At 37.2% G+C, this 18635-nt stretch overlaps 1 protein-coding gene across 1 annotated transcript in view; it reads right to left on the bottom strand.

The window, feature by feature from the left end:
* Positions 1-16031, bottom strand: part of LOC146146875 (uncharacterized) — a 71721-nt gene extending 55690 nt beyond the window's left edge. Inside the window, exons 1-10 of the mRNA XM_083387700.1 lie at positions 15885-16031; positions 10664-10765; positions 9593-9691; positions 8924-9022; positions 7552-7650; positions 5087-5272; positions 3551-3649; positions 2922-3122; positions 1164-1262; positions 486-584 (exon numbers count right to left, since the gene is read on the bottom strand). Of these exons, the coding sequence (XP_083243826.1) occupies positions 486-584; positions 1164-1262; positions 2922-3122; positions 3551-3649; positions 5087-5272; positions 7552-7650; positions 8924-9022; positions 9593-9691; positions 10664-10765; positions 15885-16007 (1206 nt within the window). The 5' untranslated portion in view covers positions 16008-16031. The remainder of the gene's footprint in view (positions 1-485; positions 585-1163; positions 1263-2921; positions 3123-3550; positions 3650-5086; positions 5273-7551; positions 7651-8923; positions 9023-9592; positions 9692-10663; positions 10766-15884) is intronic.
* Between the last annotated feature and the right edge of the window lie 2604 nt (positions 16032-18635).

Here is an 18635-nt window from a genome sequence, read left to right as displayed (position 1 = left end):
AACACATACTATAGCAAGCGGGTTATGTCTAACATACTGATCAGCAGCTATGCCTGCCTTTATCAGCGGGGAAATGATATTTAGATATTGCTATTGCCTATTCGGCTATTTACTTTGGATTTTGCTGATATTTGGAGTAAGCTAACAGTTGGCATATGGAGCCACCGGTAGAAAAACAAACGGCTCATTGAACCCTTTGCTACGCCTAGTAAACGGAATATCTAGTGGTTTCGATAGCACAAAGCAAAAAATAATCATCAGACATATATTGACGTTTGGTTCTTTACAAAAATGTCATCGCTTTAAATGCGCATTTAGTCTCAAAACCAATTATAAGGTCATTCCGCAAAATTGGAGCTCAAAACTAAACAGTTTCGTAAGGTTTGGAAACCATTTGAAAACAATGATTAAAAAAAAAATTAAAAACATATTATTTTGATGTTGTTTAAAAGCACACAACGATTTACACAAGCCGATCAACTCACCAAAGCCTTGCAGTCGACGTTTGCTTTATTCTCAAGCATAAGTTTGGCAACTTCTACGTGACCGCAGTGCGACGCAATGTGCAGTGCGCTCAAGTAATCCTGAAACAACAGATCAATAAATCAAAGGGCACTATACTATTAAACAGGTCGATTTGCCGAACTTGATTGACTGGTTCGATTTCACATCAAGCATATAGTGGCCGTTCTTCCAGTGGAAAAGGTACTTTAATATACTTTTAGGCAAGCAAAGCGATATTGTCGTTTACTCTTCCAAAATTATAAAGCTTTACGAATTAAGTTATCTATTCGTGATAAAACAATTACACAATATTGACAATATATTAGTATGCATGAATTGATCGCAACTATAGTTGAGCAATCGCATTAAAGCTATATTGTCGTTTACTGTACTAAAGTTATAAAGAATTGTATAAATTGCGAATCGAATTGATTAGTTAGTTATTCGTGACTAGCAATTACATAATATTGACAACACATTAGTAAGCATACATAAACCATTGCAACTACAGTTAAGCACTGGCATTTTTTGACGAATAAGATTGCCGTTACAATATAAGGTTGTGCTTTCACTGGTCAAGCCCTTTATTTTAAAAAACAAAAACAGAAGTCAAATGTTTTTTCGAAGCTTGGCTTTTTAGTTTTCCGACAGACACCTACCGACGTGACGTCATCGGCCGAGTATTCTTTCTCGAGCAAAATCGCGATGACGTTGTCATGCCCGCCTTGCGCCGCCATGTGGAGAGCGGTGAGTCCATTCTAAAAAAAAAATACTTTAAATCGATGTTTGGGTTTGCAAGTTATGAATTTTTTAACATTGAAAAGCAACACAAGTTTGAGGGATCTTAGTTTGTTTTTTAAATAATGGAATCAAACAGTTGTAAAAGCTTGATATGACTTGGCACTTTCGCTGATACGACAGATATTATTTTTTTGAAAAAAATGATGGAAAATTATGAACGATATTTGCCATTACACTATGCAAAATCTGTGAAATCTAATCGTATATATCTGTGATGGTCACACAAAAGTAATAGAAAGAAATACTATTCTTATTGGATATTTAAGTGATATAATGCTTAAAACGAAATTTGTACTCGTAATATACAAAAGCTCAGAAACATAATCGTCTTATTCATCTGCAGATGGTAAGGTTAAAAGTAATAGAAAAAAATACTATTCCTTTTATTAGCCGCCGATTAAAACGCGATTTTAACATATCAATATTGGCACAGTCGTGGACCAGGCAAAATGCTTTAAGCTAACACGTTTAAGGCGCCAACACCTTTGTCATATATAAAGCCATTGTTCCCCTTTTATAATATATGACAGTGTTGTATAACAGGACACCTGAGTAATATGTGTAATGTGCAAATAATAGAATGCAAGATCGCGTTAATGTGGTCCAAAGTACTTTTTGAGAAACGCCGATTTTGTTAATTCACAATTCTGACGCGGAAAACAGTTTCTATTTTATCTAGAAGTGACTTGATACACAATGAGGGCAGTAAATATAATTTAAAATACCTAATCATTATAAACTGGTTACACCTAAGAATCAACAAAAATATAACTTAATATTAGAAAATAAATTGATTCAGCAAAGACGAAATATCAGTTTAACTATCTAGGAAAATTTGGAATTCTGTCAAGCAACAAAATATCAAAGAGCATATTCCCAACAAATCTAGTTTGTAAGTATGCGTTGTAAACGTATAAACGCAGACAGACCTGGTCTATTATTAACGTTGAACAAACGATTTGAAGTTTTTTTAAGAAATGGGCTTATTACAGCACAAAATGTGATAGGTTTTTAGGCCGACCTGTTATTTTTTATTTTTTATGTTTGTTTATAAAGTTAGAACTTGTACAACAGTTGGACATCTATACACAAGCAACCCGGTATAAACATTTTGAATGCCTGTGCGCAATGTTAGTTGTTACCCTTTTACAGAACTTAATATCTACTACCGTTCAATTCTAAACCGAACCTTATAAATACGCTGATTTTAACAAAATGTTACTCGTTTTACAGAACGTATTATCTGCTACCTCTGTAACCAAAAACCGAACTTAAAGACGTTGATTTTAACACAATGTTACTCGTTTTACAGTATACTGTCACGCAAATAAAAGTGCCTAAGTCATTTTTTCCAGATTTTCAGAGTTTTTGTCTAAGCCACTCCTTGTTACCATCCCCATCCATAGAAAAAATGCGTAAGTCATTTTATTGCACAAGCGCATGGAAAATGACCCAAGTACTTTTTCTATGGATGGGGATGGTAACAAGGAGTGACTGAAGCAAAAACTTTAAAAATCTGGAAAAAATGACTTAGGCAATTTGGTTATGAGCGTGAAAGTACCTAATACCTAGTACCTCTCAACCCTTAACCGAAATGTTATAGACGCTAACTTTACCTTGGTCCTGGCAAACTTGGGCGTGTTCTCGCAATCCAAGAAGAGCTTGACGATTGGAAGGTGTCCGGACCTGGCCGCGCAGTGGATGGGGATAAGACCGTCCCTGGTACAGGCGTCCGGACGCCCGTTCCGGTCCAGTAGAAGCGCGCAAAAGCGGGTATTCCCCCTTTTGGCAGCCACGTGCATTGGTGTGATTCCGTTCTGAGAAAACAGTTTTTGAGTTTTTACGTTTATTTCGTTTTTGGCGACACGATATTTAACATAGAATATACAAAGTTTTATAAATTCGTTTTGATAGATATATTTGTTAAAAAAAACATGGAAGAATCTTGTCACACAGATCCCTGCCTATGTACTTTCGTTTTTGCGCCACAAAAACTTAATTAAACTAAAATGTACATTAGGTACATTAGGTCGACAAGTGCATAAAGTGATCTTAAGGCATAAAGCATTGTGACGTAGACAATCAGAAACGCAGACTAAATTCTCTTTTCAAATAATTGAGAAGTAATTACAAAGGCATGTATTTGATTAAACAAAAATGCACTTAAATGTTGTTTGAGAAACTACATATAGCGCATCTTTCCAACTGTTGGTTGTTACAAACTTCACTGGTCTATTTAGCTTACCCTGGCCTTGAAATCCACCGACGCCCCTCTGTTGAGCAGAAGAGTTGCCACATTCACGTTTCCGTAGTGGGCAGCGATGTGCAAAGCAGTGAAGCCGCTCTGGAATGTATCAAACAGTTGGTTTAAAAAATAAAAAAAAATAATATTTTATAATGTAAAACATTTGGAATTCTTATGTGCAAGAAAGCAATTCAAATTTAGTATTATTCAAACCAATGACTTTTGAAAAAAATCTTGTTGCAATAAAAATCGTTTTACAACGCGCATATATAAAAACGTTCTTCATAACCGGATGACTTCAATATAAGTGCTTTGAAATATACACATATAGGTCAGGGATAGCGAACCTTTTTTATTTATTGCGTGTGTCAAGAACGAGACCTTGATTCATGAAAAAGGCGGATTATACATTACGTTAAATTCGGTTAAATTACCGCCAAACTCGCTACTGCGCATTCTCTACAAGTTTATCCTCGACTGGAAATCCCTAAATTTATTGATACGATTCAATTTCATTTTAAAAAAATGTTTGTTTTTTTAACTGAAAGTTAACCAATTTACTAGGAATATTTTTATTGAGTCAAACGAGTTTGGCAGAAATCCCATGAAATAAGTATAAGGATTGTATTTCAACATGGTTTTCATGATTTTATCAATGAATGTTTTATTATAAATATTTAGGGTAAACGTTATTATTATAAAAAAAATGTTTATATTTGTTATTTTTAAAAAGCCAAGTGGGCCACTGAATATCTGTAATGAGTCACTTTTTGACCCGTGGGTCAGTGGTTCGCCATCCCTGACGTGCAGGTATTAGCGTGACTACAACATACAGCTGACCATGATTGAAATACACGTGAAAAATAGAAACAAAAACTAAACGGTGTGAATGTAACTTTACCTCCGTAGTTCGGTTGACCATCATCTGTCGAGATTACCAAGGACACGCCATGCACCAAGCAGCAAATAAAAAACAAAACAAAAAATCGTAGGTTAGCCAAACGACACGTTGTGTGTTGAACATTCCAAGCCTAGTATACACGAATGACTGAAACAGCAAAGACGCAAATGTGTTAAATAAAACAAAAATTGTAAAACTAGATCTAAAGACATAACGGTTTAGGCCAAAATGCTTATTCCATTGAAAAAAGCATGCGGCATTTTAGATGTTTTCGAATTAATAAAGATAGCACAGATTCAAACAAACACAGCAAATGTTTTTTCTTCTTAAAATCAATTTTACAAGGTGCCTTACACAACGCATTGCTTTAATGATAATACGGATGGTCTAAATGGGTTTCCAAAGTGTCGTTACGCTTAGTTGGTGTTAGCATTTTGTACTGATCTTTAAAAAACGCACTGAAATTTTAAAAGTTCGGCGCCTATGGTCACAAGTGTTATGATAAGGGGCAGAACTTAAAAAGGCTGGCCCAAAAACAAAAATGTTATCCAATTGAAAAACAAAATCCCAGAAACGGAAAAACAAAATCGCGGTTTCTACAGGTTTGCCACCATTACACGCAAAGGGGACTTTACCCGTGACGTAGTGTCGGCGGTGTTGTCGTTCTGCAGCAGCAGGGCGGCGGCCTTGACGTCATCCTTGCGCGCAGCGATGTGTAACGCTGGCAGCTTCACCCGGCCCTTGACGTCATTGTCAAGAAGCAGCTGAACGACCTTGTCCTTGTTCTCTTGAAGGGCGACCGCGAGAGGCGTGAAGCCGTCCTTTAAAGAGAAGTCGAGTTTTTGTTTCGCATTTGGGTTTTACTGTGGTATATCGCCACTTTCAAGGTCATTTAAATCTCGGTAAAAAATTAGATGTGTAGTACAAATATAGTACACCGAAAAGCCATCGCGGTGTACTAGTTATACGTATGCAGTAATCGTTGGTAAAAAGCAGCTTCAGAAGGGCCAGATCACAGTTGTAGTTAACACACAAATGTGTGTGCATGTTTCCGAAGGCTTTTTCCCAAAGATACCAGGCCTCTTTATAAGTGGCATAAACAGGGCTGCGCTTCGAGGCTGAAAACCACGCCCACTGAATCGTGAAACAAATCGATCACAGTCTCCCGTTTATAGGGGCAACTTTTCAGGCCAAGCTTAATAATTTGACGCCCAGGGCATTTTATGGGGGACTATATAATTTAAAGATGTCCGACATTACTGGACATCGTCGGATCGATACCCGAGCCTAAACTAAATTGCTAAGGGTATTTTGGGCATGGTTGGCGATCAAACCCAACGTTTTCTGCCTTTAAAGTATACTTCTCAGAAAGTAGTGAATTAACAGCCGACAGCACATTAGCTTTTTTAAAACAAAATTTGGAAAAATACAAAACGAGCCCTTATATTATCGTACATGACTTAACAGACCTCATTTGAGATTTACTGTAAAGGTGCTTAGAAAACTCATGAACGCCATAATAATATGAAAAAAATAGTTTAAACATTTGCAGGTGTGGTCAAGGAATTACAGTTTATTTATTCTAAACGCATAATAAAAAAGCAATTCAAACCAACACTAATTATATTTCAAGTATAGTTTTTAAAAAATAATCAATATTTTGGTTTATTGCCGATATCTGTATGGCTTAAACGAACCTCAAAAACCCAAACATAACGAAAGGCCAATTAAAAGCTCAACAACGAATTGGTTTTCCCGTCCAATGTTTTGGACGCACTTCAACCTCAAGTGGACACGAGTTTCAATCCTCTCCATTTGATTTGCCAAAACACTTAATTTGGAATTCGTGACTGTACAGTGGACCATAACGTGTTGGCGGAACTTTGTTGCCCATTACTGTCAGCTAAATATTTTTTGCTTTCACATCGGAATTCTATCGGCAACATTGTTGTCCTTGACCGACCGTTATACATCTCATGCGTATAAATTGGTGTCCCAAAAATTTGGCAATTTTTTTTTGTTTATTGAGTGCCATAATTAATAAACCTGCAATACAAGCAAAACAACTGCGGTGCTATTTGCAACGAATAAAGTGTTTGTTGAGAAAATGCCTTAATGTAAAGAACATGCCCTGCAGTTAAAAAAAATATTGCATAAAAGCGTATTACAGATTCGACTAAAGGTTAACACTATTACCACCCTAAGTTCATATCATCAGGGAATTAATTTCTCGTTAACGAAAAGTGAAATGTCAAGAGTTGGCCCGGCGTTCGTTACAAGACTTATAGACGCAATCCAACACGAACCTATTTCAACTTTCCAGCTATGTTTTGCTGTTGCGCAATGCATACACGCGCATAATAAACTACGAGTCGCATTTATCATTTGTCAACGGAAAAGAGAAAGCATAAATAATTGAACAAACTGAATTATTGAGCGCCAACGGTAAAAGAGCCATCAAGCGCATAATAGGCTTTGCTATATAAAATTGCTTCGGCCTATCTGGAATAGGCATGTTATCTTTTTTGACCTACAGGAATTGCAGTAAACCCAGAGGCAACAAACAACCTTTACAAAATAGACAAAATTGTCTTATTTCATATTCCTTTTTTTATTGACGTGCCCATTCAAGACAAGAATATAACTATGCTGTATTTTGCAAAAAAAATCCAGGGTAGAAGATATGCGTTCTGCATTTGGTTTTCCATCAAATTTGACAGTTTTCTAAAGCAGGTTAATTATATAGCGTATTTAAAATACAAATGATATTTCCTAAATACAAATTATGAGTGTTTTGTACAACCATGCTCGTCAGATAAAGGTAAGACTTGAAACATAAATTAAAGTACGTCTTATAAACACCTGTCAAGCAGTTAATAAATTAAACAAATGAAAAACTTGCCCTTTTAAAAATGTTGAGTGTGAAATTTTTGCATAGTCGGTTGTATTGTTTCTCAGATATATATATCCGTTGTTCGACTGAGAAACGCATAACGAAAAATGCTCGATTATATAACGACAGCGATTTTCAGTAAAGTGTTGTGACGTTTCCCACGAGCAAACTGGAAATTGTGCAGATAAGGTATGATTGCAATCTTACCTCGGTCGAAATGCTTTGGTTGGCTCCATGCTCCAGCAAATACTCCACAATGTTCTCATGGCCTTCCTGCGCGGCCATGTACAATGGTGTGAATGCATTCTGGAATAAAAGAAATCATACTTCAGGGTGCTTAAATAAACTTTCCGGACATGCTATGCTACAGTAGTACCATACACTTTAACGTACTCCATCCAATAGGCAAATCGAGTTAAGTTAAAATCTAGCTACTATCTGTTTGATTTTTCAACAACCAATTTGCATATCGTTTTCTATGTGATACGACAAAGTCGCAAAATAGTATTATACTGGGGTTTATTTTACAAACGCCCCATCCTCCTTTCAATTCTGCATTTAGATCTTCGCTCAGACCTGCTCTGGTTTTAATTATTTCCAATTAAAGCTTAGATACACACAGATATAATCATTTTTTCGTACATAGATACAAAAGTTCAAATTATAGTTTCAAACATCAGCATTCGCCTTTAAGACATATCGATGGCTTTATAAAAGATGAAAGCACAGCATAGCTGGTCCGTTGGATAGCTGATTTATTTTCACCGAAAAAGGGGTACATGTATAACTTTGGTCGCTCCAATGCCCGCGATAGTCGACTTTAGACAAGGACAAGGAATTCTCAGCTTAACCCGCCAGGTAAAACGTCAAAAATAGAACCAACCTACTAAAGTCCTGATCATCCGGGGGGCCTTGGAATCGAGCCGAAGCGATCGATTTTTAACTTACTGAAATTAGCTATAGATAAGCTGCTAAAGTCCAACTGCCAAGCCAGTCCTCAGTGCCATCCCTCGAGGTTGCTGTATATTGCTTTTTATTACGGCGCCAGAAGTTTAATTTCAATTTTAATCAATTGTATATAACAGGGTCGTATAAACACCAGTTTTATAGTTTGAGACTAACCTCTGCCATTCGTCTCATGGGTTATAGCAGTGGTTGACAAACTGTGGGCCACGGCTCAAATGTGGACCTATGAGTCGTTTTCAGTAGACCAAGAGCTATTAATTATTGTTTCAGTTTTATCATGTAGTTGTGGGCCGTGTAGAGCCGTACATATATTGTCATATATTTTAAGTTGGTAAGGCATGTGCTTTACATTTCCGGTGGTAAGCCATCGTTTCTGATTTCAGTCTGTTCGTAAAACCCGTTTTCCGGCTTGGGCAATGCGTTACGCATTTTTTTTAATGTAAACAATTCATCAGTTGTGCGCTTCTAGTCGAAGCTAGCCCTATCACCTTGCTCCTAACAGCTCGCATTAGTTTCAGTTGAATAGATTTACAGAACGCACTATGAAAGAAATAAACAGTATTGTCGTTATGACACATCACTGAACTCGGAGAGCGTGTGTTTGTCCATTTACCTGGGCCTGGCTGTTGCAGTCCGCTCCCTTGGCCAGCAAAAGTTCAACAACAGCAAGTTTTCCTGCGAGCGACGCGATGTGCAAAGCTGTGTTTCCTCTCTATTAAAAAAGGTTAAATTGGGAATTATAAACAAGAAAGGACACAGCATTGCAATCCTAAAAGTTCAACAAAGGCCAGTATACTTTTTTTGCGGGTTACATTAAAATTAGATTAATATTAAAAATTTACGAAAGCAGCACAGACTTAAAAAAAAACATCTTGTTACTATTTCCATGTGTGTGTGTAAATCTAAACAAACTCAATACCTATTAGGAGGGGCTCTTAAACTAGCGTCTGTGGACCCCTAGAGGGCACGTAGACTATTCGTTGAAATCATAGTTAAACACGAAAAAATGAAAAGTTTATACCAAAAATACAGCAGATTTCTTAACTAAATTCATTTTGAGACATCACTTAATAATGTCAGCTTTAAACATTCGATGTCGACCTGGTCCATGCCACTCCTCCAAACAAAATTGGTGGTTCGCATTAAAAAACGTTTAAGAATTCCTGTTCTAAAATTATATTCCACACACAACAAAGGGGTCGACAATTACATGACGCATATAACACGTTCGTTTGGGTGGGGAGAATAAATTGGCCTTTCTATTCAGAAAACAGTATCGCACTTTTGTGGTTTGATTGATGGGTGCTCCCCGTTGTAGCAGTTCATTGATGATTCCGCAGTGGCCTTCCTTCGCAGCCAGATGCAAAGCAGTAAGGCCGCTCTGAAAATGGATAAAAAATCTGTTATGGACTGAAATGCATTTTGATCTTCTACAAAATATGAAATTTAGCTTGTGTATTAGAATAAAGGAACTGGAAACTAACAAGTATTTTAGCACTACTCTTGAAACCTCTTTTACTTATGAAGTTAATGGAGGGTTTTAGATCAAACATGTGTGCTTTTTGGCATCCAAGCCATGAAATAAAAGAAAATCCTTTAGAGATTATTTGTGATTTGTCTTAGACAAGGTGTTCGCCCAATAACAGAATACAGATATGTTTTTTCTTAAACACAAGTAAATTCGTTGGTAAATTTTCACGCATTGTAAAACGTTCGTCAGTGGTGCGTAAATCTGCACAACGGCTAGACTAGGCTGGGACAATAAAAACGTCGATGCGACTGCGCTAACGTCGACTCAAGTCGCATATAGAGCAAACAGCAATAACCCGAACGTGACTTCCAAAGTGCCCGAAGCCAGAGTTAAAACCACTGTCAAGCTTGGCTGGGGATTTCGCTTCAAAATGTTTTACGACCGCGCTTTGCCTGGGAGTAGGCGGAGGTTTAACCAGTTAAAAAAAACAAAGGCCGACTGGCATTTACGGTCAGTCGAAGACAACTTGATGTCCGACGAATTGGAAATTTAAAGTACAAATAGCATGAATTCTTATTTAGTTTCTGATTTGCTGGTGCTTAAAAAAAATGATACCTAGTTTTCACAGTCGGAACATTTTAAGCCATACATGTGATTTCTTTATCCCGCAAAAATGGAAAATTTGGAGCGTTTATGTTTTTAACGGAAAGAATAGCGATTTTAAATAAATGTTAAATTAAATAAAGTAATTTTAGTTTAACTTTCCAGTTTTCGCAAATTCGGTTAATTACAACGAAAATGCGATTTTTGAAAGCTCAAGTTTTACTTATAATCTAATTTTAAAATGCGCTGAAATAATTCTAGTTGTCCAAGGTTGCTCACGCTGTTCGAGGTGGAGATATCGATGTTGTCCTGGTCCAAAAGGGTTGTGAGCTTTTCAACGTTTCCCGACCTGGCGGCGCGCAGAAGACTTCCGCCTCCCCCCTGAAAAAGAAAGAAGGATTAAGTTTTTGACAAGAGTTTTTGAACGGGTGAATCGAAAGGCTACACATCTACACTAAAAACGTTAAAACATGTCAAAAACAAACAGAGTAAAACTCGTCAATTTGAAAACTAAGTATGGCTGGGTTTTTGAAAAAAAAACCTTATTACTAAGGCGATTATTTTTTACCTAAAAAATGAGAAATTTTGACCTAAAAAATTGAAATTTTGATCTAAAAATATATTTTTCCGACAAAATTTCGCCCTACAAGAAATACATTGATTTCAACAAAAAAAATTTGTTTAAAGTATTGTATTAGTGTCTTGGCGTCGTCTGCAAACTCACGTATACAATTGTATTGCTCAAGTGAAGATATAATGCAGTTAAAAAGTCGTTGAATATAACAAAAACTATTTTTTTTGAGAAAACTTAAACAGAACGATAATTTTAAAACAAAGTAAAAAATAATCTCCCCAATAATTACTTATGTTCTAATTTAAGGATTGGAACGTACACTGAATTCAGACTGACGCCAATAGATAGAAAAACTATCATTTTAAGCTTAACAGTCTTGAGTAACATTAGGGTTATGTTAATATCAGGGCCTTAATTAGTTCCACATGTATTCCATAGCGACAGGTTCGGTAAAAATGTAAGGATTCCTACGTATGCTGTTTTGCTACGGACATGTTAACAACACAATGTCGCATGTGTTAAATTCAGGGTAAATTGCCAGTGACAAGGCGACACTTTTCCAGGTCCAGATTAGGGGTTAAATAACCACAACTAGGACTTACAATAAGAGCAGCAGAAGGAATAACTTCTGCTTTATGACCATTTACTAAAAAGCAATAAAAGGATTATGTCCAACATAACTTGCCTTGGAGCGAATTCGTACTGCTTTGTTTTTTTGCGCTTTTTTAAATGACAGTTTTGATATGCTAGTGAAATCGAATTAACACGAATTTTGAATAGGAGTTGAAAATATGTTATTTTTTCACTGTATTTCAAATATTCTTTATTGAATGAACTGAGGGTAGAACATGGAGCGGTACGAAAAAAGATTAAGGTTAGAATATAGAGAATTGCCACCAGTACCCAAACCTAATAACAGACCGAAGCCTTCAAACAAGAAGGGAGAAAACTCAGATAGAAGTTCCCATCAGCATCCCACTTTGTGAAACAAGCACGAGTACAAAAGAACAAAGGACGCTGTATTAGCTCAAAACGCGCGGAACTCCATTGTGTGTTCCACTACAGTGAGCAAAATTCTACCTCGCGTCTGACTGACTCATGTGATAAACAAAATTAAAAGAAAAAATGTATTTTTTATAGCTTCGTTCGCGTATCTCTGAAATTTAACGCTAGGCCAAGAAAATAGTGCACCAACAATATATTCAAACGATTTGTTTTAAGTAAAACACTATGCGTTTCTAGCAGATAGAGAAAGATAAATTATAGTAAATATGATAAAAGTTTACCACGTTTGTACTTATTAGAACGATATAAACAACATTTTAATTACAAAGCCTTCTGTCGTACAGGTAACTTTATTTTAGCACATTTGTAAACCTTGTTGATAAAAGTGTCACACTGGGGTTTATAGTGGAGGTAGTTGAAATTGAACGTTCCCAAATTTCACAGGTATTTACCACTAAAGTACGCTGTAGTTCATAACATAATTTTCGTCCAATGCGTACGCGTGTTACACAAGTAATAAAACCAGTCTGTTTTTGCAAAGAATGAATTCAGCACATATGCCACCATATAGGGACGAGGTCGTAGCCCCTTCGGTCCGTCTGGAGGTCGGGAATCTAATTATTTGACGACCATTCCCATTGACCGTTGACCGTTGCTGGCCCGGGCAATTGATCGTCATGCGTGACCTATATGGTCGCTGTTGCGTATACGCAAGCTGTCGCAAACTCCAAATATGCCGGACAAATTGGATTCGACCTGCTGCAATGCTATACCAAGCGTGAAAATCCTATCGTCTTTACTCTTTGTAATCTCGATTTAACGTGCTAGAACAGATATTTGGTAAACGCACGTTTTCGCCATACGCCAACGTTTGTTTCTTAAAAGGTTTCACGTGAAATTGGAAATCAAAAATCAAACTGTATGGAGAAAGGTATAGTTGACAAACACGATGCCATCAAAAAGATATATTACCATGTCTTTTGTCGAATAACCTATTAAAAATCGTAAAAGCAAGCTAAACAAATCCTAAATCATCAGGGCTATGTAAATAGCGAAAGTAATATACACATGACTATCATTTTCTCTATTTATGTACTCCTAATTTATTTCCCGTCAGGTTCACATATACACTGTAAAAACATTAACTTAACAAATACAAAAGCAAGCATTACGATTGAAGAATAGAGAGTGGCTTTTTTAAACGCGAGTCCCTACACATTCCCGGACATTGGTTTTTAATTCAAATTGGAACTCAAAGCAGGTAATTTTTTGCGTAAACAGCTTGAACCTTGTTCGCTGTTGATAGGTGCCAATAGGCGTGAACGAGAGAACAAAGCTTCGAACAACAACAAAACAAAAACCTGTTGGACGTTTTTGAACTTACGCTTGACGTAGACGTGCTGGAAGTCGTCGATTCTCCAGCAATTACCATGGCTGATCGTTTTTGGCGATAAATAATTTAGACGGCGCCCATATGCGACTAGCAAGCAAAGTGACTAAGAAGCTGGCGACAAAAAAATACCCAACTTGTTGTCTGTTGCGAAGAACATAAAGTGACCATTAAACACACGATTCATGGTCTGCCTCTCTTTCTGATATATTGCAGCTGTTTTGTAAATTTCAATATTAAACTGCTTCACAACTAATTGAATTACTAAATTTACTAGAAGAAAATACCCAACTGGTCCAACGAACACAACTTAAGAGTTATTATATGATCGAACTGTGCCTCTTGTTCAGCTATTGTATCTGTTTTCAAACACTAATATGTTGTACTGTCTTTAATTACCTAATTTCCTTAGATAACCTAAGAAAAATTCCTGACAGAAAGGCCGGCGACGACCCGACGCGTCTATAATCCTCTTAACTGCAAAAGCTCAAGTGATACAGATGTCATAGGAGTGGTAGTATATCATTAGCGCAATCCGGTAATAGGCCATTAACCTTCTACGCCTTGCAACTATATAGCTCAGGGCAAGATATTTCTATTGAAACCACCGTTACTTGCGAGTTACTTAATTTTCTGTTAAGCAGCCGTGTTTTCAAACTACATCATTAATATGACGTTATAATCTTATAAAAACGTGACTTCCAATAAAATCTCCATTATTTTTTAGATCTTGTATTATGCTGACACATCAAATCCTAAAGAAAAAAGCCAAAAAACTAAAAATTGTTATTTCAAACGAAATCTAAACTTTTAACGGATGTAAGTAACTAACAGCTTTAAAGGTAGTAAATCTTATAAATGTCAACAAACGAAACTATTTCACCTTTTCTCTTTAAAAACAGCTGTAGAAAAACACTAAATGCACTTTCATATTCATTTCTTCTCGGACTAAGGCTCTGCTCTCAACTTTGTTTCCCAACAAATTACCCAGCAAGCCTTTAAGCAGCGGGTGGGCGGACTGCATGCGGCGGACAGGTACACTGACTGCCAAGCCAGGGGCGGTGCCCGGCGCATTTCAGCACAGCGACGCGTGTGCTGGAACGCCCGCACTCCACAGCTAGCAATTTGGGGGGGGGCTGTTGCAGATGCCACTTGCAACGAGAAGATCGATTTCTCGCTCTGTTTCGCTGCGTCTGTCTTCTATTTTCCGTGTCGTTTTTCTCTCTTTCGCTCGACGCCGTTTTTATTGGAAAAAGCGTAAAGAAAGAGAACAAGAGAGAGAAATAAGAAAAAGAGAAGAGAACAAAAGAGTATGGAGAGAACAGGGGAGGAGTTGTGGAGAGAATTGGAAAAGGTGAGTGAGGGGAAGATTAATGCATAAATTATGAGCGTCGCGTACGACAAACTAAACACAGGGAAAAGAAAATAAGACGATGGAAGCGACATCGATGAGACAGCGCCAATGCCAAATGCCATGAAAACTGTTTTGGTTGTGTAAGTTTTTGCGGATGGGTGAGGGGGGGTCGCTATCGAATGGCCTCATACGTCAGCCCCGTCGCGAAACAATTTTTATAACATGGCCTTGCTGCATGTTGTCTTCAGTTAGAAAATTGGTATAACAACAAAATAACGGCAAACCAACTTACTAAGATGCCATGGTGATTGCCGAGTTATTTTTTGTTTCTTTTAATATTGGAAAGGTTGTTGGAACAAAATAACAAAACACGGGAACGTTCTAAATTAACAAAACATCAAATAATTCTTCCAAATAAAACAATAACATTAGTGAAAAACATAGATTGATTTCGTAATCCGGTGAATAAAATCACGTACAGATCTTACAACCGAAAAATCAGTTCTAATTTTGGTATGGCCGGTGATTTGCTAATTTATAGACACAAATTTCAACTAGAATTTACGAAATAATACAACAAGTGTTGAACAATGTTACTTAAATTCAGATTGTGAGTTCAAATAAATGAAAATTCCCAAATAGAAGTATTACCTGTATAGAATCGATGATTACCAAAGTTAAAACCTTCAACGCAACTATTTTTAAGGTAAAACTTCGAATGGGTTTCTAGGTGTAAATATGCGAGAAAAAGGCCCCAAAACGACTTCACTTATATACCCTTTAGTTGTTGGTTTAGCGGCACTTTTATGTAAACACTTTTCACATGACCGGCGTTCTGTAAATATCGACTTCACTTGGACGGGCAAACAGCTTCAAGCTTTTTAGGTATACAATGATACCAGTATTAAGCTAGAAAAAAATATACGAAAACGTTCGCTGGAAAGTCATATTTAAAACCAAGACAGAAACAATTCGAGCATAAACTGATTCCACCATACATTTTAAACCTGCAAAACGTATTTAAAGTGGCGCTGCACACAGTCAAGCATATCTATACAACGAAACGACAGAAAATGTACATCTTTCAGCAATCAGCGAAACTTACATTTTCGCACGGTGCAATTTCAGCGAAGAAAGGGTTATTGCAAATAACATGTTTCTGAGATCACAGCCTTACCTCTCGCATACTGGCAGTGGGATCATTAACTTTCCGGACTGTGCTGGCGTATTTGGGCGCCCTTTTAATATCCGACGGCGGTAGTTCCATTTCTTCAGCCATTAGCTCCTTTTCCAATACCATTACATGTGTCACGCCTAAAGTGAGTGGCGCTGCAAATTTCCAACGTTCGTATGGTTTATCTTATGAAAACTTTGTAATGCAGATACACACTGAAATCTTGCAAAAAAACTAGCTGCTGGCTGTTCTCTCAAAACCAACGATATTTTGTTTCATAAAATAGTTATATTCCATGCTTGACAAGTACAGTACATGTTATTTTGTAAACGAAATCGCGTTTAATTTTATCAAATTTCATATTAAATTTCCTAAAAGTGACAACCCTTGTCTAGAAGTGGCTGTATAACTCACTAGCACTATGAAACGTAATGTTACAACGACAAACGGCGAAGCACTTGCGCCAATAGCTTGTTTAAACTTAATACCGCTACACGAAGTTAACTATTAACAGGCATGCTGGTTACCGGCATGAGCAACTTCTTGTAAGATATACTGTACTAGCGACTGTTGTGCTTCCAAGAACTCTTCTGTGACTCAAAAATAATTAGAGAATGCTTTCAACTGAAATATGGGTCTCACGACTCTCACGTGTTTGAAACTGAGCTCTCTGCATTGTTACTCGTCGATTGTTAAGAGCAAGCAAACAAAACAAGATTGATTACAATGCAATTAAAACAGCTTCAATAAAATATTAAAACAATTAAATGAACATTTGTAATAAGCAAACGATAGTTAAAAAGTAGTAAGCCTCCAGTAAAGCAATGTTGTCCATTTGAATTGTACATTTTGTTCAAAGTATTTAACTTAACTGATTATAGCATTTCTTGAAAAACAGTTTGGCAAAAACAACACTAAACTACAGTTGATCTTATTAGCGTTTGCAACGCAATAAACCCTAAAACGGCATACACGCCTATACAATTTTTAAACATGTAAAGACTAAAACTGTTGGGTAAGCCTGTCAAATCACTTCAATTGATATATTATAAAATGCCTTTACCTGTAAAGGCTCCGCACTGCTTTATTACAAGCTACAGGATAACTACCTAAATTAATAAAATGGTTGTGAAGAAAACTGTTAAAATTTGTAGCTCGCCAATAGTAGATAGACTGAAGCCATTACTGGCATTTCTGACTGGCAATTGCGTGTACTATTGTAGACGTTTTGCTTGAGTGAGCTTTCGATAGCACTTAGAACCGAATCTCCCACTTGACAAAATCAGCCTGAGCTTTTTTCTGTTCAGCACGACGTTAAATTTCTCTCAAAATAATCGCTTTAGCTTGTCTGGATCTGTATTACGTCAAATGACTCACGTTCTGTAGATTACCTTAGTGTTAATGTCTCACGGTTTAATAAATCTTACACCGACTGGTTTATGTTGTTGAAAAAGTGCCTGTTCTAGCACTGTACAAGTGTACATCTTCTTGATGTTGCTAGGCGTTGTCTGTACATAAATAAGGTCAATCGCTTACAATCCTAATAAATTACCGCTAACATACAAAGTAAGATGCTAGTCCCAGAGTATTTTGTTATGCCACTAATTAATAATGAAATAATTACTGTTAAAAAAAAGCTAGCTACCGAAAATCACCAAGCACATACAACAGCTGCGGTAAAACAGTATACTGTAACATCCGGTCACTGGTAAGCGACCTATGGTCATACCCAAGACCGTTTGCTAATTGCTGAATTCAAATATCCCGGGGCTACACTTTTCAAGCTGTTTTTGCACTCTTAAGTAGGAAACTGTACGAGGGAGTCGAACGATAAGCAAGAACAGTGTGTTTGCTTTGCGACGCGCGCCCAGTCAAGCTGTTGCCGGGGGGTAACTGATTGCAGGCACGCTGTCTGCCAAATTACAACCGCTAATGCCGTTTCCCAAGGACGCAAATTCCCAATAAAAACCGCGACGAGGCGCTGTACACTAGAAGCCGTAAATCAAGACGAAAATCAGGCTGGCAAGTCGATATTGCTTTTTTACCAATATATACAAACGCCACGTGGGGATTAGTCGATAATTTGGTGGCGGAAATCCATTAGCCAAAAGTATTAACGAAACGCAGACGATGGTAACTTATATCTTCGTGGCCATACCAATTAAAAAATATTATATTAATTGACTGCGCGAAAGCCCTAAAATGTTAGTTAGTAGCTCGTTAACTTAAGGCGCAAAATAAATCCAGCAATATTTAATCAGTTATTAACACAGCTGGAGAAACACAAACAGTAACAGCTTAATATTTAACGTGTCTTGTTATTAAATTTAACACTGAATTAACTCGAAATTACCAGATGTTTCAGTTGAATAATTATCTTTGTCAACAGATAACCACACAATGATTCCAAATACTTTCGTCCAGGGAATAGCTGTCTACCGTACTACGCTATAGTTCTAACAACAAACACACCGTTCCAGCTGGTTAACAGCAGATAATTGCTCGCCACTTGACTGTCTTTGTAGTAATCAGCGATCACCCAGGGAACTATTTAACATATTCCGCGAAACCAAACGCCGCCAACCAGTTGCCCAGGTATGCGACTTAACACTGTCGAGTGCCTGGGAACAAAACATAACTCATTGGGCGTGACGCAAAAGCGGGAAAAGCGGGGCGACGTCGGTTCAACCTGAAGACCGAAACGCCACAAAGTGGCTGTGTCTACTAGACCAGTGGTTCTCAATCGTCGTTTTC

Source organism: Ascidiella aspersa, chromosome 4 (genome assembly GCF_963924565.1).
Source record: "Ascidiella aspersa chromosome 4, kaAscAspe10.2, whole genome shotgun sequence".
NCBI classification, from domain to species: domain Eukaryota; kingdom Metazoa; phylum Chordata; class Ascidiacea; order Phlebobranchia; family Ascidiidae; genus Ascidiella; species Ascidiella aspersa.
This window is presented reverse-complemented; position numbering and strand designations above follow the sequence as displayed.